General features: G+C 40.1%; 4 protein-coding genes across 6 annotated transcripts; 2 read left to right on the top strand and 2 right to left on the bottom strand.

Annotated features, from left to right (window-relative positions):
- On the bottom strand, positions 1-2,236 carry c9h2orf68 (chromosome 9 C2orf68 homolog). Its single transcript, XM_028414568.1, has 4 exons — positions 2,020-2,236; positions 1,257-1,372; positions 1,021-1,166; positions 1-933 (listed from the first exon to the last, which is right to left on the bottom strand). Exons 1-4 carry the CDS (start codon positions 2,127-2,129, stop codon positions 811-813), a joined length of 495 nt encoding a protein of 164 aa, XP_028270369.1. The 5' UTR covers positions 2,130-2,236; the 3' UTR covers positions 1-810.
- Positions 2,237-2,447: 211 nt separating this feature from the next.
- On the top strand, positions 2,448-6,145 carry usp39 (ubiquitin specific peptidase 39). Its single transcript, XM_028415147.1, has 13 exons — positions 2,448-2,638; positions 2,941-3,019; positions 3,120-3,214; positions 3,294-3,430; positions 3,516-3,668; positions 3,757-3,982; positions 4,076-4,150; positions 4,272-4,339; positions 4,619-4,807; positions 4,923-5,065; positions 5,244-5,379; positions 5,490-5,576; positions 5,988-6,145. The coding sequence occupies exons 1-13, from the start codon at positions 2,575-2,577 to the stop codon at positions 6,039-6,041; spliced, it is 1,506 nt and encodes a 501-aa protein (XP_028270948.1). The 5' UTR covers positions 2,448-2,574; the 3' UTR covers positions 6,042-6,145.
- Positions 6,146-6,152: 7 nt separating this feature from the next.
- sftpbb (surfactant protein Bb) lies at positions 6,153-9,521 on the bottom strand. Of its 2 annotated transcripts, XM_028415149.1 has the most exons (12): positions 9,377-9,521; positions 9,183-9,232; positions 8,965-9,039; positions 8,626-8,745; positions 8,403-8,540; positions 8,246-8,326; positions 7,968-8,151; positions 7,741-7,883; positions 7,323-7,403; positions 6,748-6,858; positions 6,522-6,579; positions 6,153-6,401 (listed from the first exon to the last, which is right to left on the bottom strand). In XM_028415149.1, exons 1-11 carry the CDS (start codon positions 9,432-9,434, stop codon positions 6,535-6,537), a joined length of 1,086 nt encoding a protein of 361 aa, XP_028270950.1. In that variant the 5' UTR covers positions 9,435-9,521; the 3' UTR covers positions 6,153-6,401; positions 6,522-6,534. The 2 variants fall into 2 exon arrangements, with proteins under 2 accessions (XP_028270950.1, XP_028270949.1); XM_028415148.1 differs by having other exon boundaries at positions 6,153-6,579.
- Positions 9,522-17,097: 7,576 nt separating this feature from the next.
- On the top strand, positions 17,098-21,761 carry LOC114441193 (eosinophil peroxidase-like). Of its 2 annotated transcripts, none has more exons than XM_028413994.1 (15): positions 17,098-17,182; positions 17,341-17,417; positions 17,560-17,647; positions 17,724-17,899; positions 17,976-18,108; positions 18,219-18,348; positions 18,617-18,820; positions 18,908-19,268; positions 19,347-19,507; positions 19,594-19,852; positions 19,937-20,107; positions 20,183-20,420; positions 20,505-20,701; positions 20,781-20,816; positions 20,929-21,761. In XM_028413994.1, exons 1-15 carry the CDS (start codon positions 17,151-17,153, stop codon positions 21,348-21,350), a joined length of 2,685 nt encoding a protein of 894 aa, XP_028269795.1. In that variant the 5' UTR covers positions 17,098-17,150; the 3' UTR covers positions 21,351-21,761. The 2 variants fall into 2 exon arrangements, with proteins under 2 accessions (XP_028269795.1, XP_028269796.1); XM_028413995.1 differs by having other exon boundaries at positions 17,132-17,188; positions 17,349-17,417; positions 20,929-21,350.
- The last annotated feature ends 627 nt before the right edge of the window (positions 21,762-22,388 follow it).

The following is a 22,388-nucleotide window of genomic DNA, read 5'->3' on the forward strand; positions in this document are numbered from 1 at the left end:
TGCTGAAGGCACAAAGTTTCTGCCTCTTAGACTGTATTTTATAGAGTGGATACATGAAGATACAATAAAAACACGTTTCAAAAATCACATTCTTGCCTGTTCAATTCTGCAGGACCACATCAAGACATATGAACAGAAATGGCTTTTTATGTGTATATATATATATATATATCATTTTATATGTAGAGTTACATCCTCCAAAATATTACAGTATCAAAAATAAAAGTCTCTCAATAATTGCAAATAAATTACAACACTGAAAACTACAAAACCTACTTGTCAACCCTATATATTATCATGGCTATAACTACTAAATGCAACAAAAACCCAAAACAACAAACAAAAACAAAAAACAACAACCCCTGATAACTCACATTTGTTTAACAAGAGGCAGCAGATAAGGTGATATTCTGCTAAGCACTTTACACATAAAGTTTACAAACTGGTCAACAGAGAAGAACAATTTTCCTCAAGCTCTCTGTCAATCATCAGAAACCATCAACATCGTTTAAAAGGTCCGTCCTGCTCAAATGTGTACAGTGGACCCCAAGTGTGGTATAATGTTAACAGTCCAAGGTTAATAAAATTAAATACAAATGAACCTGACAGTAAACGTCCACCCTCTGTCATTGATTAGGACTGTTCCTGCTCCTTGAAAAACAGAAATTACTTTGATCTCTGCTGACAGTCACTGTAGATGATCCCAAAGTCCTCATTATGGCCCAAACACAGAACAAAGCTCTGGTGGACCACAGAACCTTTGTCTGTAGTCCTACTTTATCATCATGAACTACAGTTTGAGATCATCACTCAGCTCTTGTCTCTTCTTTTATCAATTTCCTTCCGAATACGAGCCTCAAGAGCTGCCCTCATGGCTACATTCAGGATGTTCTTCTCTGCAACACGTGCGACCACCTTCTTAGGATTATCCTCCTTTAAAAGAAAGAGCAAAAGAGCATTAAACAAAGGTAGATATTAAGTGACAGTAAAATCAATGAAAGGAACATTATTAGTATTAACCTTGTGCACAAGGAAGGATGTAATGGTACCAGAGTCCGCCTGATAGTCAAGCCAGAAAAGTTCAGTCCCATGGGCCTCAGTTTCTGTGCTTGAGCCACTCTCATTCCATTCTTCAGTGTCAGCACCAGCTCCTGGCTCTGAACCATCTGCAAAATGAGCACACATAGACATTACTCTCACCCCGGCAGATGCACAGTCATCAGCAAAAACCTGAAGGGAGAGCACATCAATCTTACGTCTTCGCCTGGGGTGGTACACTTGGATGTCAGGACGGCGTGGTCGTCTAGGGGTTGTGGTGTGTCTCCGCCGCTGAAGCTCTTTGGCTTGTTTTACTTCTTTATCGTAGTCATCCCTTGAAATGTTAGGAACATTTTAATATTGAATGTAAAACATATAACATCTGCTATGGGAGATAACGTGGGAGGTTAAAAAACAACATGGTGTTGTTCCTTCTCTGCATAGTTTCACAGTTGTTTGGAAGGATAAAACCAATGAAATATGAAATAAATGAAATGTTGTAGGTTGCTTGATTTACTTGAAAATTAAATGCATTTCAACAACTGAAAAAAGTGTCCCTACTCCTCTAAATACTGATAATGTATCCAGCCAATAATAAAGTATTATTGGTTCTGTTTTAACCTTTTGAAACGTAAATATGTAGCTCGTTACTTATTAAATACTTAGGTCAATGCAATGAAACGATGATTCATAACATTGTTTTTATGCAAGATGCAGATATGTGTTATTGTAACTTTGGACAACAGGCCTTTACGACCTTTCTTTATGTTTTTGTTTTGATCTTAAAAAGCGTGTGTCATCATCATTGCCTGCCATACGGTGACCCTCCTTATACCATTGGATCATCCTTCGAAAAACAAACAATTAAAAACACAAAACTGGAGAAGCAGCTCTTACTATTGTGACAGATCTTTGTGAATTTACCTACTAGCATGTGTATTTTACCTACTAGCATTAGCTAACGGTAGTTAAGGAAATCACCTAGCAATCTGGTTCCTCCGGATATGGTGCAGGAAGCCGTGGCTCATATCCAAACGGCCCCCAGGTTTGTATTTCAGCTCATGCACCCCATCTTCTCTTAAAATATCCATTTCCGTGAGCGGTCTTATGGTGACAATATTTCTAAGCGAATAACTGCAGCAAGTCTCAATGTGAGCACTGTGTTGTGACAAAAAGCTACATAGCTAAGCTAGTGAGAGTATATTGTTGTTCAACTAGTACATTCCCGGAGTTTACAGGTTAATAATACACAATGTTTCAACTTGGATGTTTATAGGACGTGCACAAAGCAGGAAAAGCCACACATTACAAGGCTTTTGACAGAAATATGCCACATATATTAGTCTGAATGTGGATTGTTTATTAAAGGGTTACGTGTCTTGGTTTTTCAAACTCCGGGTTAGGTTTTGTGGTGCCACACGTAGGCTTCGACGTACATCCACCGCGAGTTTCGAGGCGCTCGGTATTTGACCCATTCATCTCCACCAAATAACGTAAAGTTGTGCCTTCTTTGTCGATTGGACGTTAAGTGCTGCGATGGTTTCATTGAAGCGAGAAAGAGAAGCTGAGGTGGATGATGATGATGACAACGACGACGGAGGTAAGATTACCTTTCCTCTAACGTCTGTACTACGTTTAGCTAGCTAGTAGCTATAGTGCTAGCCGCTAGTGCGCTCGATTTTGTTTACGGGCCGGTCCAGTCAATAATAGGCGGGTCTGCCTGCTGCTGTTCGAGTTGCTTAGGTAAATGGACCGCTCCTCCAAAGCATTCTGTGAAAGAAAACGATCATCCATAGACGATGTAAGGCTAGATTAGCTTAGCATGTTTGGCTAGTCTGCATTTAAGTTGATTGTCAAAAATTGTGTTTGATTTTTTTTCTTATTAATCACTTCATGTTGCAGTGGCAGCCAAAATAGTACGAGGGCGTTTCGTAGAAGACCACAGAAGTCGCCACTGCCCGTATCTTGACACTATAAACAGGTAAGGCAGAGCTGAATGTGCATAGCTAATATTGCTAATTTTTTGCTACATGCTAGTTAACTCTTTGCTCAGCAGCTGAGTTTGTTTGTTAATCCTCCAGGAGCGTCCTGGACTTTGACTTTGAGAAGCTCTGCTCCATCTCTCTCTCCCACATCAATGTCTATGCCTGCCTTATCTGTGGGAAGTATTTTCAAGGTAGGAGCATTATCTGATATTCTAACAAGTGACCAAACACCCTGTTCCTCATCTCACCTGTCTCTTCTGTCCTTTGTAGGTAGAGGACTGAAGTCTCACGCATACACTCACAGTGTACAATTTGCCCATCACGTGTTCCTCAACCTGCACACACTGAAGTTTTACTGTCTCCCAGACAACTATGAGATCATTGATTCATCACTAGAAGACATCACAGTAAGTATATTATGTATGTTTTTGCAAGACGGCTTATGAACTGTGGTTTTGTGTGGGTAACTTGTTGACACTTCTTCTTCTATAGTATGTGCTGAAGCCAACTTTCACAAAGCAGCACATTTCAGGTCTGGACAAGCAGGGCAAACTGTACAGAGCCTACGATGGCACAACGTACCTGCCAGGCATTGTGGGGCTAAACAACATCAAAGCCAACGACTATGCTAATGTGGTGTTACAGGTATGAAAGTATAAAACTGTACATCATATCTGAACTTTGGTACAAACCTTTCTAATATAACCGTTTCGTATTTGGCTCTTCCTCGTAGGCTTTTTCCAACGTGCCACCTTTACGAAACTACTTTCTGGAGGAGGAGAACTACAGGGGGATCCGAAGACCACCAGGTGACATCATGTTTCTCCTGGTACAGAGGTTTGGTGAGCTGATGCGCAAACTTTGGAATCCAAGGAACTTTAAAGCCCATGTGTCACCCCATGAGATGCTGCAGGCTGTAGTGCTGTGCAGCAAGAAGACCTTCCAGATTACAAAGCAAGGTAATGCCCTGAATGACTTTGACCTTAAATACGCACTGGCTGCTGAGAACTCCTCTGTAGGTATGGTTGATCTCTCTGTTTTCTGTTCTGCAGGTGACGCTGTTGACTTTATGACGTGGTTCTTGAATGCTCTGCATGGAGCCCTGGGAGGAACTAAGAAAAAGCCATGTGAGTGAGAGTATAATGTCTCCTAATTTAAAGTATTGACATTTAACTCATATTTTTTTTGTAAGAAAAATGGCAGCTAATGGCAGTGTTCTTTTTCTTTTTTTTATTCCTCCCTCCATAGCAATCATCACAAAAGCTTTTCAAGGCTCCATGCGGATTTTCTCCAAAAAACTTCCACACCCAGATTTAGTGAGTTCTCTGCTTGTTCAATCTGTTACATCTGTATTTTAAATGAATTCATCAGCTTACGTAAGGCTTATTTTCCTGATTCGAAGGTAACTTGTGCTTCTTTTTTGAAAGGTTAAATGTAATGCATTGTGTGAATGCACTTACTTACTTGAAATGTTGAAGCTTGCCCAATCTGCTTAGGGAAGAAAAAAATGTAAAATGATCAATGTTTATCAAAAAAGGAGAAGCACAGGAACAAAACTAAAAATGAAATAATTGTATTTTTTATTAAATTTTCAGCCACCAGAAGAAAAAGAAGCATTGCTGGTGACTGAGGAATACCAGGAGCAGATGTCTGAATCCACCTTCCTGTTTCTTACACTTGACCTACCAACAGCTCCACTGTACAAAGATGAGAAGGAGCAGCTTATAATCCCACAGGTCCCTCTCTTCAACATCCTTGGGAAGTTCAATGGCAACACAGAGAAGGTATTCACATCTTACCGAGGGTCCAGTGCAAAGTAACCTCAGAAAATCTGATCTCAGTCATCTAATCAGATCCTAACAATGTTATGCTTCTTCTTCTGTCTCATTTACATTAAAGGAATACAAAACCTACAAAGAGAATTTTCTCAAAAGGTTCCAGTTGACAAAGCTGCCCCCATACCTCATCTTTTGCATCAAAAGATTCACCAAGAACAACTTCTTTGTGGAAAAGAACCCCACAATTGTCAACTTCCCTATCACGTAAGCCCGTCTTCATCTTCTGTACAAAGAATGTAGACTTAGAAAGACTTTAAGTGCATATTAAAAGAAGTATAAAAAAGGCCATTCTAACATTCTTACATTACAAAGTCTTATTATTAATGTATTTGTCCTCGGTGTAAAAATCAGCTTGTTTATATTTTTAATTTTCTTTCTACAGGAATGTAGACCTGCGTGAGTACTTGACAGAAGAAGCCCAAGTCACAGAGAAAAACACAACTTATGACCTTGTTGCAAACGTAGTGCATGATGGGAAACCAACTGAGGGAGCGTACAGGATACATGTTCTGCATCATGTAAGTAGTAGTCAGACACTTCTGATGAAAACAACCACAATAACCTGCTTCAAATGAGTGTTGTATAAATACGGCTGGTCGTGAACGGATGTTGTGTGGGTCTGAATCAGGGAACTGGGAAGTGGTACGAGATGCAGGACCTGCAGGTGACAGACATTCTCCCCCAGATGATCACACTCTCAGAGGCTTATATCCAGGCAAGTCTACTCACTGACTCATCGTACTTTTCTGTGCAACACTGAACATGCCTGTTTTCAAAGGCAAATCTGACTATTGCATTGAATGAAGGAGGACATGATGATGTTTTGGGGGATAAGGCCCCCCTCCACTCTTTCAAGCAGTTGAATTTTGCTTTCACTTCCATCTCTGTTGGAAACGTACACCACTCTTTCAGAAAGGAGTGTAAACAGCAGCAACATAACTGTATTGAAAACTATAGACACTGAAGCAGCCTGAACAGGGTGCAAATCAGAGGTATATGACATCATGGTAGAATAAATGATCTGTGCTGTGTTTTTAGTGTGATCTGATTTTATATCAAATTGCAATTTAAAATGGTTGTAAAGTTAAAGTTTGTAAACCTAACACAGAATTGATTTCTTTCACAGATTTGGAAGAGACAAGAGAGCACCAGTAACACAACCAACCACACCAGAGTGTGAGAGAGACAGGTTATTCCTCGCTGATTCTTAACAGCAAATACATGTAAATGCATCCATGTTTTTTTTTACTATGCTGATTTTCAAATTTTCAAATAAACCAACTCCAGGACACAGCTCTCTGTGTGCAAATAACACACATTTGTTTTAATGTTATTTGTATGTAGTCAGTTGTACCAGGATTGATCATCCACAGAGCAATAACATAACTAAAGGAACACAGAGCAATTGTGTTGGGCAGTCTGTCGCCTTTTTTACATACATTTAAAGCATATTTTAAGGTGAACACAAGGCCATTTTCAGCATTCATTGTAACACAGCTATTAGAATACACAGATGTGCCTCACAAAAATGGTGAACCTGCTGCAGAAGAACAAGATCAATCACAAAACATGATCATCATTTTACATTACATTTAAAAAGATTTATACAGTTGATCAGTGCATTATGTGTGGAAAGTAAACTGTATGAGCAGCAGCCAACCTGGTGTAGATGTTCACTCATTCTTCTTCCAGACAAATTTCTCACAGAAGGCCTGATTCTGAGGATAAAAACATAGAAACAGAAACTGTAATAATAACTGAGCACTTCAGACTGTTATATTAGCATGTCATCCTGTAGTTTTTCCATGCAGTTTCAACTTAAGCTGAGTGTGTCTACACAGTTTAACTTGTCTGTGAATCTATTGATAATAATGAATGTCACTTACACCACACTTCTGAGCAGTCTCAGGGTCTCTGCACCAGTAGCTTGGTCCCCAGGTACAATGATTTTTCCCCAATGGCTCCAAATTCTTTGAGGCCACACACAGGTCAGCTCTCTGCAGGACAGATGGGACAAAAAGATCCTGTGTGTAAATATGAACCAGACTGATTGATGCTTTTAATGTTTGTATAGTGCAAGTGATGGTGAGGGTAATGTTTGCATGCTAATTTTAGCTGTGGGTGACTGACTGCAATACTGTGTCAAGTAGAAATGCACAATGACATGGCTCTAAAGAGAAATATTGGCATCCGAACAAAACAAACAAACTGACTAAGATTGCAGATTAAATCAAGTCCACGACTATAACTACAAAAAAGTCAAATGCATTCAGGTTGTTTTTTTAAGTGTCAAAAACTGATGGCTGAGTAGGTATTTCCTAATTTCTGAGGTCATGGTCATGTGAGGATGAGCCGAACAATTTCCTTTACTATAAATGTAATTACCCATCTGAATAGGACATTGTTGTATAAGGAGATAGTTATTATACATATGTATGGTTTTTAGTAAACTTATTCTTACTTCACAAGCATGAGGGGTGTCCATCTGGTTTCCCAAAACCTTCTTCAGCTGTGAGCCATAGACTTTGGTGAAAGCATCACACTGAAAAGAGAGTTCAGAGTTTTTCAATATTCTTTTTTTCCTTGGTTAGTTTTCTGAAAGTTATATGTTAAATAACTGCACATAATCAGATATAAATAGTTTGGATATCGACAAAATACCTTAAACCCGAAGTGAAGTTGCACTGATATGTGTTGAATGCTTATACTAAACTTTATTACACTTACACTGCCAGCATTAATTCAGTTCAGACTGTATTTTTGTATGTTAAGTGGAGACTAGTAAAATTGTAAGCACAAGAATGAGACCTATATTTAGATTTAGGACAACATGGAAGTAACTGCAGTTAGGAGAAAAATGCTCATGTGGAGAGTCGGACCTTGGGGATGGCGTTTGGGTGATGGATGCAGACAGACTGCAGGAAAGCAGAAGTCTGAATTTCAGTGGTGTTGAGGCCCAGGTGCACTCGGCTCAGCACAGCCAGCGTACGGCACGACTCGCAGTCCGAGGGGAGGAACAGCTCTGGGAAAATCAGTGGAACTTTGTGACACTGGGGAAGTTTGAGGATCACGTCTAGCTTATTACCAGGGCTAATTGGCAACTAACCTGCTGCAGGCTGCTCCTTAAACAAACAGACATGCAAAAGTGTGCATATTGTGTGAGGAGCAGCAGAGGACAGAAGGAATTCAACTATCTCAACGCCATATTTGTCGACAAAATCATCACATTGAGCTTTGTAGCTTTGAGGTACAAGACTGCAGACTTCTCCCATGAGCTTCTTTAAAGTTTCCTGCAGGGGAAGAAGGAGAAGATATGATGTGATAGATGGCATACAGTATCTGAATCAATGTAAAATGATTTAAAAAAAACAAAAAAAGCAGAACCTCAGTCATGTTTTTGGGCAACAGAGTCTCCAGCTTCTTGATGATGAACAGGCACAGAGTGCAGGCTGGGTTGAACTGCTCCTAGACAGAGGAGGAACTGATGAGAGAAGTTTCACTTCCATTTAAATATTATTCACTTCTTCTTTCTCATACTAACTTTCTCGTTGAGGTGTGCGCCCAGTGCAGAGCTTGATATGTCAATACCGCCAAGATGGTGGGGAAGTTTCTGAACAACTTGTTCCTCGTGTTTGTGTGAAGCACAGAGTCCAAACGCCACACAGATCTCATCAGGGTTCTGTTAAAACACATTTATCCAACATTAAATGCAAAACCAGAGAGCTGCTTTTTATAAAAGGAAGCCTAATGGAGGCAGAACTCACCAGGTGAGCCGGGGTTTGAAGGATTTTTGGCAGATAAATCTTCACCTGTGATTCACAGTCTGATGCCTGTTGTGTTGGGAGGCGTTGGCACAAAGCGTGCAAGGTTTCATACACAGTCTCCTGAAAAACAGTCGTTTGTTTTGTTGCGAGAATGCTGGATGTGTGTAAATCAATTCACTACAAAGTACAAAGCACGTCTAAAACTTTATAATATAGAATGTATTATCTATAGGAAGATCCATAATAATATAATTTAATTTAAGTTTGAATTTATAAGCTGCAGTAAGTTGGTGCTGTAAAGGTAAATTAAAAGTGAAGTGCGGTGAGTGAGCTGCTTACCTTTGTATCACTGCCAGATATCATGTTGGATGCCAGCTGGATGATCTGTCTGCATTCTGGACAGGCATCAAATGTCTGTTGAGGAGAACAAACATTTTTATTGATCACTGCATAAAGTGGAAAAACATTTGCAGATTTTTTACAGTATAGAAATAGAAATTAATTTAGAAAGTATGTAAACACAGTGTAACCTTGAGTGGAAACAAATTAAATCTTACCAGAGATTTCTGTCTGAATGTCAAAGGACTAATGACAAACCGGGAGTCTCCTTCAGTGACACAGACAGAGAAATGACACAGACAGTGAGAGAAGCTACGTCCATCGCTTAGATCTGATTTTCATCAGGCCCGCACTAGGGGCGAATAGACAGGTGTGTCTCACACAGATATTAAAATGGTGACGTTCATCTTACCGGGCCACAGAGACACCGCCAAAATCACCAGCACGAACCCTGTAGTAGCAGCAGACATGTTTTCAGGGAGCGGAGGAGGAAATAAAGAGCAGCTGATTCTGCTTATGAAAACAGCAGCGCTGTTTGTTTCGCACCGGAAACCAGGTTGACCGTCGCACCCAATCAGAACGACATGCGCAATGCGCAGGCGCTGTGGGTAATTATTAGAAATCAAATTACTGGCCTTACTTCTTATACTTCCTGTGCGAGTAGACAACATATAGATGATATACAACATTTGATGCTAATATAAACAATAAAACTCAATTCTGTCATATATCCATCATCCATTAACCCGCTTCTGTCATTTTAGTGCATATTCCTGAATGTTGGTTTGTGATAATTAATTACCAACATGGCTCAAGATTGTATCTTTTTAACTCCTTTTAGCAAGTTCGTGGTTCAATAGTTTTCACCCTTAATAACACTCTAATCCACCCTGGGGATTAAATCCAGTTATTACGATAACAATACAGTAGAGAAGCAAACAAACAAACAAAAACTATATAAACTATAATCGTCTTTTCAAATGAAACATTTGACTATGACCTGGATGACTGAGAGCATCCACAGATATACAAAAGAAACATTCAACTTTAAATTAAAAGTTCACTTTCCAAGGTAGGCCCTACATGATAGGATATATTCCAATGAATATTATTAACCAGCACCACACATGTTGCAGTTCTAAAAAGGATACTGTGAATATTTTTTTTTTAAAGTTACAGTTTAGAGAGAGTTTTTAGAATTTTAAACAGGCAACGACAATTTGATACATAATGATCATCACTCATTTTAAAAGTTGCCTTCATCCCTCCCAACTGATTGTTTTGTTTTTGCCCCTTAGGAATGTGCATGCCTCTGCACTATAGGCTGGTAATTGCATGTGTAATGGTGTGAGTGTGGTTAAATAATCCATTATATTTAATTGATTATATGTAGTACACATATTCATAAACGTATTGATTTATTATGTGTCACCGAATGAATGAATTTAAAACTCTTGTTTAGGATATTAAAGATGAATGTGCTTGAATGACTGTGTAGTTCTTCACAAAACTCCTCTTCTGACCAGTAGATGGCAGCAGAGAAGTTTGGATTGAGGACAAGCGTTAACTACAGCATGTTGTTCCCTGATCAAGACTAAATCCATTAAAATCGATTTATTCATTTATTTAAGTCACACCTTATTCTGCACATCCACATGTATAAGCCTGGCATAGTGGACAGTGTCCCCTCACATACACTTTCCACATTGTATATTCACCACCACACAGGACTAGTAATATGATCTTATGCTTTGTGTAGATTTACAGTCTATATCTTATATGATGTTTATTGCCTTTCTTTGGCTGTGGTCATATGTTGTGAAAATGTATTGAAACTTTGTAATGTATGCAGATGAAATAACAACTGCGTGTGTGTGTGTGACAGGACCTGTAAAAGCTGTGATTGAGATGTCACTCATCAATACTGTTGTTCTCTCACCTACCCTGTTTTTATCACCTACCGTTATAAAGTGTCTCTCACCAAGTTGGTCAGAGCTGCCCTGAGACAGAGGTAGGTAGCTTTATTTTGACTGATCACTCACATTTACACAGATGGCTGTCACAGAGACAGGAGTTTGTAGTTGAATTTGACATAACCCCCCCCCCCCCCTCACCACCACCCTTTTTAGGTCTGATTGACAGCTGTACCAACTCCAGCTATGAGGACATGGTGCTTCTCTGGCAGAGCAGGCTTTGGACAAATGCCAGGCAAAGGTCAGTTCATTCACACCTGACTTGCACTAAAGATGAAGCCACCACCATAAGATGGATGAGTGAGTTTTTGCACATGCATGAAAATATACTTGGATGGAAAGACAAATTAGTATATATACTGGTACATGACAGGATGTAATAATGTTACAAGGTCAGTAAGGGGTACCTGTACTCCTCAGTACAATATAATTTTTAGTCACAATTACAAATGGAAGTAGAAAAGGTAAGTAGGAGGAACAATAATACTTTTTTTTTACGGTGACGCAGTAGTCTGTATGACTAAGATGGCGACCAGGAAGTAAAGTAAACATCACACGAACTGATGGGTGACATTATGATGGATACGTCATATTGACCTTCAAACACAATTAAATATAGCAACACCTTCTGTTAGTGTTAGTGTGAGGCTTTACTGAGCGTGTTTCTGTGGCAGCCTAAAGGATTAAGAAGGAGAGCTTTGATTGACGAATGATATCTCTTCCATTTATTTATACCTAAGGTGTTAGACAGTATTATTTAAACCACATATTTAATTATATACTTGACCTTTTGGCCTCACATACATACATTTCTCACAACTCAATAATTATATAATAGAATATTTTTGGAATTTGAGCCTCATCCTTGTAAAGCTTACTGTTCAATAATATTTCTCCTCCAGCCTCAGGCCACCATCATATTTTTCTTTGTAGTTCAATAAGTCAAGTCATCAGTTGAGTTTCCTGCAGCTCCATCCAGACAGCTACAGTCTAGTTTATCAACGAGATTCCCATTCAGACTTTTTTGAATAATGAGAACAAAGGTTTTGGACTTTTTTTTCTTTTTCTTGGAGTTTGGATACTGAAATGTTATTCTTCACACGTCTTCCTCACAGCTAAAGCTTTTTTCCTGAAAGAAAGAATGATCTTTATTGTCCAGGTATGTTTTTTGGGACACATTACTTCTTAATTTATTAAGTGGTAGCGAACACACACACACACACACACACACACACACTCTCTCTCTCTCTTTTCCTCCTGCCTTCTCCGTATTACCGAAAGACACAAACGGACGACGATGTCTCACATCTGTTCCACTCTTCTAGTGGGTGTAATGGCAGTCAGGGTGTACAGCTAGGGCTAATAATAAATATCCAAATGGCACCAGGTCTACCTCAGCCAGGCCCCAAACCCATACGAAAGCAGCATAAATTGTGTAAAACTTATTTATTTAAAAAAGACAAACGAAATCTTCTTATTTAACCTATTTACTTCCTGTAGAGACACACAAAAAATAGAAAAAAATTGAAAGGTTTGTGCTTCTTTCACCTTTATAAGGATGGTCTGCTGTGGCTCTGACAACATGCAGAGCTGACAGGCTGTCATTATATTTGACAGCTCTGAAAAGATTTTGCAGATATAAAAAGACAGATAGGAGCAAATATGAGGAAACACTGTGGACTTTCCCATTCCATCTGCATTGTACCAGAGAAGTATGCACAGGATAATAAAACAGGCCAAGGAAACTGTGATAGAGAAACACACACATATTAGCATTGCACACCTCTGGGTCTACACTGAAATCCAATGCTGTGTATCCTGTATCAAAGTCTTCAGACTACCAGTGTGTGGTAAAAGCGGTAAATTCCTCACACATTCTTTAAAGACTTAATGTGATGGTGACTGAATCAACTCTGAATCTCCTGACTCTGCAGCAGACTAAGAAGTTACCTTTCCAGTAAGTCTTTGATTACATCATGGACACAGTGTCTGCTAACATAACAAAAAACCATTTACCTGAAACACCTGACCTGACTGGCTGGAGACACAGAGAAATCCCCACTGCTTCCTGCTGCAGATAACCCGATAACATACAAGATAATACAGGGTTAAATAAAACAAACTTAATTCATATATTTTAAATGTTTGCGTGTTTGTCTCATATGACATGCTATTTGTCTGTTTTGAGCACCACAAACTTAATGACATTGGATTACATAATAGTGTGGGAAGCCTTTAACAACTTAAATCAGAACAAGTTAGATTAATTAGCAGCATCACAGGCAGGGAACTTGTGAACATTTCATTTTTAACCTTAGGTGTTAAAGAACTCCACCCAAATTGAGGATAGGCCGATCATTTTTTAAGCTCAGCACTGAAATGATTTTGTGTTATAATCCCAGTGACGTCTAAATGTGTCAAAATTCTGCTAAATTCTGCTGTCTACTAAAACGTCCTGAAGGAGAATGTCCGGTCATCTGTTTGCACTTTGGCTCTACAGCAGGACAATGATCCAAAACACACTAGCAAGTCCACCTCTGAATGGCTTAAGAAAAACAAAATGAAGACTTTGGAGTGACCTAGTCAAAGTCCTGATCTGAATCTGATTGAGATGATGTGGCATGGCCTTAAAAAGGCGGTTCATGCTCTAAAACCCTTCAATGTGGTGGAATTACAATAATTCGGAAATGATGAATGGGCCAAAATTCCTCAACAGCGTGTAAAAGACTTATTGCCAGTTATCACAAACACTTGATTGCGGTTCTTCCTGCTAAGGGTGCCCCAACCTGTTATTAGGTTTAGCAGGGCCATGTGGGTTTGAATTTTTTCCCCCTTTATTAATGGACACCTTCATTTAGAAACTGCGTTTTGTATCTTTTGCTAATATTTAAATTAGTTTGAGCTGAAACATTTGTTTTAAATGTGACAAAACATACAAAAAAAAAAAGAAATCACAAAGGGGGCAAACACATTAGCATCAGTAGCTGAAGTGCTTGCTGGCTGCATCTCAGTCTGTTAGCAATATTAGCTTACCAGCTTGCACACAAAGTAGAGACCAGCCATTGTACAGCAGGCCTGATCCTGATGTGTTTTGGCTGTTTCTTTCTATCACATATACTTGCTAGATATATGCTGTGAGAGCCCAAACTTTTTGGTATGCATCGTGCTTCCCTGCTCTGTTATTTGTTAATATATACTATTCTATTTTTAAAGGTTTATTAGCAAGACAGCATTAAATGTTCTATGCAAATGTGAAACCACAGCATCCTCTCATGTCCATGTTAGGTTGTGAGTGTGGGTGTGAATAGTTTTTTGTGACATGATGACATAACCATCAAAAGTTGTGCGTTATATCACTGCTCACATGAACTCACATCAACTGCTTTACATCTAAATTCTTTTTTTATTAGGTGGTAGACTGGTTGTCCACCAAATGGAAGGTCGGTGGTTCGATCCCCCAGCCCTGGCTGCAGGCCAATGTGTCCTTGGGCAAGACACTTAACCCTAAGTTGCTCCCAGTGGTTGCACCACTGGTGTGTGAATGTATGTGTGTTTGTGTACGCGAAAGGGGTGAATGTGAAGTAGTGTGAAGTACCCGTGTAGCTAGAACAGCGCTTTATAAGTACAGACCATTTACCATTTATTATTTTTAATCAGCAGACTCTTGATGGGGAACACCCAAACTGCTTCCAGTCAGCCTGTGGCCAAACTGCATTTTCCAGTCAGGGAATGGCCTCATCCAAGTAAAGTATGTTGTTAACAAGACAAAAGTACATACACGTTTTGTGATAAGCGAGTCAGCACATAACACAACACAACATAAGTGAGGTGATGCTTTACGAGTGCCAAGACGACCACAACAAAACCGGACAGACAACTGTTAAACAATACTTCTCTGTGTCAATGCCAAAGCATGACTCCACAGTTACAATCAGGATCCACTTACAAAATCTGAGTTATTTAAAATGTGTTGACTAAACAGTCAAAAAACACAAGAACATGTAGTTTGTTTATGCACAACAATATGTTGTTGTTTATGCTTGGTAATGATCAGATGTAGATGATTCATGTGTGTGTGAAACATGACTTTACATGTTTTTTGTAACTCTAACTAACTCTAATTACAGATTATCAATAAGGAAGGACAGTCAGGGTCTATGTTTTTGTGTAAAAGCATAATAAAAATGATCAGAGTGTAGTTATATTGGAAATACAACTTCAGACGAACAACAAAATAACAACATGTCTGACCACACAGTGCTTCATTCCTTCTCCACTGTGTTCTTATTAGACCAAACAGTATAAAGGTCCTGATAAACATGGTCATGAAGTTATTTTGAATTAAAAATATATAGAAGTGACTCCAAAATGAACCACAGACAAATAAGACACATCCCCTTAACATTAATATCTATTATGGAACATGAGTTACATGTGTAACAGGCACTGACCGCTGCTTTAATAGCATATTGAGAAGGTTTACCCTCATGCTCTGCCACTAAAAAGAGTGAACAATGATATCATTTCTCATCATCACACAGCCTCCTCTGAACAAGGGGTAAAAGTTCCTGCAGAGTTTTTTTTTATTTTTTTATTTTCAACAGTTAAAATACACTTTATACTCTGTATATAGAGAGTTTAAAATGTTTCTTAGTGTTTTAATTACAGCTAAAATGGTTTTTATTTCTTCATTACTAGGAACCAGGAAACAACCAGGCTGACTGATGGAAACACAATGTTGAGGTCAGGCTCCAATTAAAGCATAAGAATGCTTAGCGGGAATTATACTTCCTCCTTTTTGCTTTTTATTATTTTTAGCCCTGTCTTTAAAAGTTATACACAGATGAGCCCACGCAAGAACAAGAAATCCAGTAAAAAGTGTGTGTGTGTGATCGCCTTCACATGTGAGTGAAAGGACAGAAAATGATGCATAGACCATAAACTTAAAGACTGTAGACTCAAAGAGGACAATCAATGTGCTTTATACTGAATGACCATTTCTAATTTGATCCAAATTAGCCTAACCTCATTGGCTGATTAAAATAAGACCTGTTAATACATTTGACATCAAGTAAAAAGTTCCTCTATGCACAATGGACACACTGATAATACATCACGCACCTTGTCAGTCTTAAATGTAACCTCACCTGCAGGCGCTTATGGATTTTAATGCGCCATAATCCTTTTTAAATTAATAGGTTTTATGCGCAAAAGGCGCACAGCATGACAGACCGGCTGTTATTGATATGGTGGTTTGTGTTTTTACTGCACGCACACCTATAATTATAGAAGCTTAAATACAGCATAGGTCTAACATTTATACACTTATTAAAGCTTAATATTTAGGTTACCTTTGTATTGAATTGTGTTTTTTTTAGAAGTGAATTGTTTGTGTGATGATTTTGCTGCACATTGTTAGAAAACTACACTGTTGTCAGATGTATAATGCATTTTTTCATAAATTATAATCTAAAACAAACAACTGTATTTAGCTATTATAACAATACAACAGGTGTATATGAGGCCTGCACGGGTCAATAGGAAAATATGTTGCAGGTTGGAGTTTGTATCCGCGGTGCGGGAAGTTGTGTTGTTCCGTTCCAAACTATTGTGTCTGGCTTGTCAAGGAGTCTGGTAGTGATTTCTCTCCAGGAAGTTATAGAGCACTGCTTTATAGACTACTGTGCAACTTCTTGCAATGTTAGAACAATATTCTGCAGAATTCAGATGAATAAAAACAGATTTCATTTGATTGGAAAACTGCTTCACACTAATTTATTTCACGAGTGAAAGCGCATCTCGTTCATTAGTTTTTTTTCTATAAGCATGAAGAATAATGTCAGTTAGAAAATGTTGAGCAGCACGTTTATAAAGTTAAAAAATTATCACTTACAGAATTATCCAAATTATCAATCAATACATTGCATTATTCCAGACAGACACTTATTTTATAAAAGTTTCATTTGGCCTAAAAACAAACAAACAAACAAGCAAACAAAAGCTCTTTATAACTATGTGTCCATTCATGTTTGCATATTTCGAAGCTGAACATCACGGATGCTGCAGAGAAGGAACTAGGAAGAAGACTTATTGTCTGCGTAAAATTCCTGATAAAAAATGTGCAGACGACGTGACGCAAGAGCAGCTATAAAAAGCACACAGAGCCTGTGTAGGAGCACGAACTTCTGGCAGCAGCTGGAGGTTGTGAGGTGGATGCTGCAGGACTTCAGAGGACATAGACTTTTTTGCAGGTTACTTAATTTACTGTTTAAAGCTTTCTTTAAACAACGCTATATTTAGCTGTTTTAAATATATTAATATACCATCCATGTTATTATATAATAAATATATATTTCTAAGCAGATAGTGCGGGCATTAAATAATCATTTTTTTATGTTTTATGTTTTGCAGAGATGAATCGGTTGCTGGGCCTGTTGGTGGTTGCTGTGTCTCTGTGCTTGCAATGCCAGGTCAATGCAGGTGAGTGACACCCCCCTATTTTAGACTAGCTAATTATATTTAAATATAATTTAAATCTACTGGGTCTCAGACAGTTATGATCCTGTGAAAATGCTGAATGATGCTGATGGTGTCAGACTAAATGTTGCTGTCTGTCCTGCAGGGTCACGGTTGAGCATGGGTGTGATTGAAGAGGCCGTGGCGGCTGCCATCGCCAATGTTGATTCACTTTATGAATACTCCAGAAGAGAGTGAGTGCACAGACCTGATGATGTGCTCATTGATACACAAGTCTATTAAATTATAATAAATCTGAACACAACGCAGGAGCCTGGATCGGGTGAGGAGAAACGCAGCGAACCCCTCAGAGATCCTGCGGCTGCTGAAGCAGCCCGTCGGCCTGTCCCGCAGCGCGGTGCGGGCTGCGGACTACATGGAGAACGCGGTGACTTTGATCAAGAGGTCTCTGCCGAGGCGACAGAAACGGTCCATCAATGCCACAGGTGTGTATGCAAAATATTCGACCTGTTATTAAAGGTGGCTTTACATGAAATCTGACTCTTTTATCTCTGCCTGCAGACCTGATCTCTGAAGAGGACCTGAAGGTGATTGCTACTCTGACAGGCTGCGCTCAGCAGCAGCGGGTCCCGTCCTGCGCACCGACTCCTAACCTGGACAGATACCGCACTGCGAGCGGCGTCTGCAACAACAGGTGAGCCAAACATGACATTCTTTCACTTCGAACGCCTACTAATTATGAAGTTCATTGCCAACGCATAGAGGACGTAGCCTTCAGTGTGGGTGTGTTTCTCTCACCTGCAGAAACAATCCGCGCTGGGGATCCTCCAACACACCTTTAGCCCGCTGGCTGCCTTCTGAGTACGAGGACGGGATCTCTACGCCGAAAGGCTGGACGTCAGACCAGAGAGTCAACGGGCACTTCCTCCCTCTGGTAAAAACTCTAAATTAAACACTAATACAGAAGCATAAGAAGCATCAACACAGAATGCATCAATGTTTGTTTAAACGAAGTATATTTTCAGACATTACATTAATAAAATTGTTAATAATTAACTATTTGTAAACATTAAACACTTCAGCTAAGTTAAGAATAACTTTTCATTTTTGTCACTCAGTCTTTATTATGATCTTATTCTGTATTTGGATTAAGTATTTGATTTGTGAACCTACATTAAAGTATTTATTGTTTACATTTCTAGGTCAGGGAAGTGTCCAATAACATTTTAGCAGCCAACGGTGATTTGATCAATGACCCACTCTACACTCACATGGTGACCATCTTTGGCCAGTGGACCGACCACGACCTGTCCTTCACTCCTCACTCTCCCTCCATCAGGTCATTCAATGAGGGCGTGGACTGCCAAAAGACCTGTGCACGCACAGAGCCCTGCTTCCCAATTGAAGTCAGTGTTGTTAGGAAAAGTCATCCTATAAGCACAAACACACACACACATGTTGAATGCTAACTGCTTCTTCTGTGTTCTGAACAGATTCCGAAGAATGACTCCCGCCCTGGCCCACGCACAGATGAGTGCTTCCCCTTCTTCCGCTCAGCACCAGCTTGTGGTTCTGGCAACACCGGCTACCTTTTTGGTGACAGAAACAGGCGTCAGCAGATGAATACTCTCACAGCCTACATTGATGCGAGTCAGGTCTACGGGTCAGATGATACCAAAGCTCGCTTCCTGCGTGATTTAAGCACAGACAAAGGCCTGCTGAGGGTCAACACACAGTTCACTGACAACGGCAATGAGCTCCTGCCCTTCAGTACTGCGAGTGTGAACCCGTGTGCAACACGAGCACGCATCACCAATGTCAGCAATGCTCAGGAGGTGCCCTGCTTTGTGGCTGGTAAGTGGCAGCAGATATACCAGCACTAAACATATTTCCTAACTTTTTCCTGACTCTACTGTGACTTTTTTTTTTAAGGTGACGACCGCACCAATGAGAACATTGGGCTGGCTGCAATACACACACTCATGATGCGTGAACACAACCGCCTGGCACGTGCCCTGGCCAAACTCAATCCTCACTGGGATGGAGAGAGACTCTACCAGGAGGCTCGCAAGATCATGGGTGGATTTTTCCAGGTCTGAAGGAGGCTGCACTACCTGACACTCACAACATGCTCACTCACATGCTGCTGTTTGCTCAGTTTTCATTTTGGGTCTTCCAGGTTCTCACTTTCAGAGACTACTTGCTCCACATCGTTGGTCCAGACTTCATTGCCAGGCAGCTGTCCACCTACCCTGGCTATAATGAAAACATTGACCCTAGCATCTCCAATGTGTTTGCCACTGCTGCCTACCGATTCGCCCACCTGATGATTCAACCAATCATGTTCCGTCTGAATGAGCAGTACCAGGAGCATCCGAACTACCCCAGCCCCGTCCTGCACAGAAACTTCTTTGCACCATGGAGAGTGGTCTTTGAAGGTACAGGCAAAAACCTTTATTACTTTAGTTTTCCCCCGAACAAAACAAATTGATCACAATTAACTGTTCTTATGTGTCTCTCAGGGGGACTGGACCCGATTGTGAGGGGACTGGTGGGTCGTCAGGCCAAACTTAACACTCAGGACCGCATGATGAATGAGGAGTTGAGGGACAGACTGTTCAAATTCTCTGCTAGGTTGGCTCTGGATCTGGCTGCACTGAACATGCAGAGAAGCAGAGATCATGGACTCCCTGGTATTTATTCATCATTTAATTTTTCCTTAAGCTTTACAGAACATACAATCCTAAACTGTCTGTGCTGTGTTTTAGGCTACAACAAGTGGCGTCAATTCTGCGGGCTGTCCCAACCACAAAATGAGCGCGAGCTGGCTCAAGTCCTGAACAACACCATTCTGGCCAGGAAGCTGCTGGACTTGTATGGCACTCCCAGCAACATTGATGTGTGGCTGGGAGGAGTGGCTGAGCCGTTTGTCAATGGAGGAAGAGTGGGACCGCTGTTTGCCTGCCTGATTGCCACTCAGTTCCAAAAGGTCCGCGAGGGTGACCGGTAAGCAGACATTAAACTACATGCTGCTAAAGATGTGATGACAGCTGCGTTTTCCCTCATTTCTAAACTTTAACAAACTTTCAGTCTCTGGTGGGAGAATGATGGCGTCTTCACTGAGGATCAGAAGGCGTCCCTGAGGGAAACATCTCTTGCCCGGATCATCTGTGATAACACTGACATCAATGAAGTGCCCATAAAACCCTTCCAGTACCGGCCTCGAGGTTCTGGTTACACCAGGTGTGAAGACATCCCTGAATTTGACCTGAGCCCATGGAGGGATGGTGAGTTAACATCTTGACTTTGATGAAGAAAGGAATATTTTCAGAATACTAATGTTTTACTTTAATTCCACCTATATAGGAGGAAATACTCCACGTGGACCTCAAGGACCACCAGGTAATTCTTCTACTGAAAACCTCCTCTGCTGGTACTAAATGCATTATTTTAAGATTTGGATTCATTTTAAACGGTTGTATTCTTTTTTGTTTCTTCCACACATGACTCATAGGTCCACCTGGCCCTAGAGGCCCCCCTGGACCTCCTGGCAACTCAGTGAATGTTGCCTTCTCTGTGCGACTGGGCAACAACAACCCCAATGCTGGCACACCCATCGTCTTCAGTGATGTCATCTACAATGGGCAGAACAGCTATGACACCAAAACAGGCTTCTTCACTTGTCAGGAACCGGGTGTATACGAGTTCGAGTTCCACGGCACCATCTATGAGAACGCCGCCAGTGTGGATATGCTACGTAACGGAAAGCTGATCCTGCACTCATTCACCACCCGGCAGAGTGGCTTCTTCACCACCAGTGGCAGCATCTACATCAGGCTTGAGAGGGGAGACAAGGTGTGGCTGGTGGCTAACCATGGTGGTAACGGCCTCACCAGAGACAGCCTTTTCTCAGGGCACCTGCTGTTCACAGAGTAGATTGACCTCTGACCTGCAAAATACACACACACACAAAATCAACTTTTAGCTTTTTGCCCCATTAATTCAGCTGCTTTAAAGCAACAAAATGAGTTGCAAACTTGAAAGAAAAGCACACTTAATAAGTATATTAAATGAAAATGCACTGATACCTGACCTGGCACTGTAAAAGAAAGAGAGATTCTTATTATGATAACAATTTTGTTTATTAATCACTAATGCCTGATTTCTTATCTTTTATCAATAAGCTAATTGTTTTTTAAATTTCTTAAATGCACTTGTTCTGCGGCAAATGAATGTAAACTCAGGTAAAATGAAAGCATTGATTGTGTTTGTATGTGGTGTCACACTCTTTGTCTAAAATGACTTTAGGTCATTGACAGATTAAAAAATGATTTTTATAGAGATAAATCACGACCTATAATTGATGACACAGAACAGTACTGCAGCTTCACCAGTAGATGGCGCTGACATACAGGTGTTAGCAAACGGAAACAAGCACCTCTGGATAAATTGCACTCCATGCAGCTGATACTATGATGCTGATTCTTGGGTTCTGAAAATCTGAACAAAATAAGTTAATTCCTTACATTAAAAACATGCAGTCTCAGACCCTGTAACAAGTTAAGTCAACACAAAACAAACAAACAAAACAAAAAAAGAAATATTTAGAGGATGTCTTCATACATGACATCTTTATTGTAATCCAAAATAGACAAATAATCTGAATTATCCAAATCACAAAATAACATATACACAGAACCATATGAGCTGCCTGATATTAGGTAGTTGGTGATAAATGCTAAGCTTTTTCTCACTTTTTGGCAAAATGCTTCCCTGACATGCAGCATCACTCAGCCCATGATAAATACTCTATCACAAGTAGCTATATCTTGTATGCTGTAGCACAGATTTCTATTGATTGTACTACATAATTGATTATTAACACCAAACAGCCCCACCTCACCCTCAGCAGACAATTTTCACTTTAATGATTTCAGTTAGATTTCCCCCCAGTTTCTGGTGCTCGCCTCGTGG

This window comes from Parambassis ranga, chromosome 9 (assembly GCF_900634625.1).
Source record: "Parambassis ranga chromosome 9, fParRan2.1, whole genome shotgun sequence".
Classification (NCBI taxonomy): domain Eukaryota; kingdom Metazoa; phylum Chordata; class Actinopteri; family Ambassidae; genus Parambassis; species Parambassis ranga.

Coding starts and splice junctions, on each gene's coding strand:
- c9h2orf68 (XM_028414568.1), bottom strand. CDS start 2,129: ATGGATATTTTAAGAGAAGATGGGGTGCATGAGCTGAAATACAAACCT. Junction 1,373..2,019: donor CGGAGGAACCAGATTGCTAG/GTGATTTCCTTA, acceptor TAACATTTCAAG/GGATGACTACGATAAAGAAG. Junction 934..1,020: donor CATCCTTCCTTGTGCACAAG/GTTAATACTAAT, acceptor TTTCTTTTAAAG/GAGGATAATCCTAAGAAGGT.
- usp39 (XM_028415147.1), top strand. CDS start 2,575: ATGGTTTCATTGAAGCGAGAAAGAGAAGCTGAGGTGGATGATGATGAT. Junction 2,639..2,940: donor TGATGACAACGACGACGGAG/GTAAGATTACCT, acceptor TTCATGTTGCAG/TGGCAGCCAAAATAGTACGA. Junction 4,808..4,922: donor TCAATGGCAACACAGAGAAG/GTATTCACATCT, acceptor TTTACATTAAAG/GAATACAAAACCTACAAAGA.
- sftpbb (XM_028415149.1), bottom strand. CDS start 9,434: ATGTCTGCTGCTACTACAGGGTTCGTGCTGGTGATTTTGGCGGTGTCT. Junction 9,233..9,376: donor GGCGGTGTCTCTGTGGCCCG/GTAAGATGAACG, acceptor GTGTCACTGAAG/GAGACTCCCGGTTTGTCATT. Junction 6,859..7,322: donor ACACCCCTCATGCTTGTGAA/GTAAGAATAAGT, acceptor TCTGTCCTGCAG/AGAGCTGACCTGTGTGTGGC.
- LOC114441193 (XM_028413994.1), top strand. CDS start 17,151: ATGCTGCAGGACTTCAGAGGACATAGACTTTT. Junction 19,508..19,593: donor TCATGGGTGGATTTTTCCAG/GTCTGAAGGAGG, acceptor TGGGTCTTCCAG/GTTCTCACTTTCAGAGACTA. Junction 20,108..20,182: donor CAGAGATCATGGACTCCCTG/GTATTTATTCAT, acceptor GCTGTGTTTTAG/GCTACAACAAGTGGCGTCAA.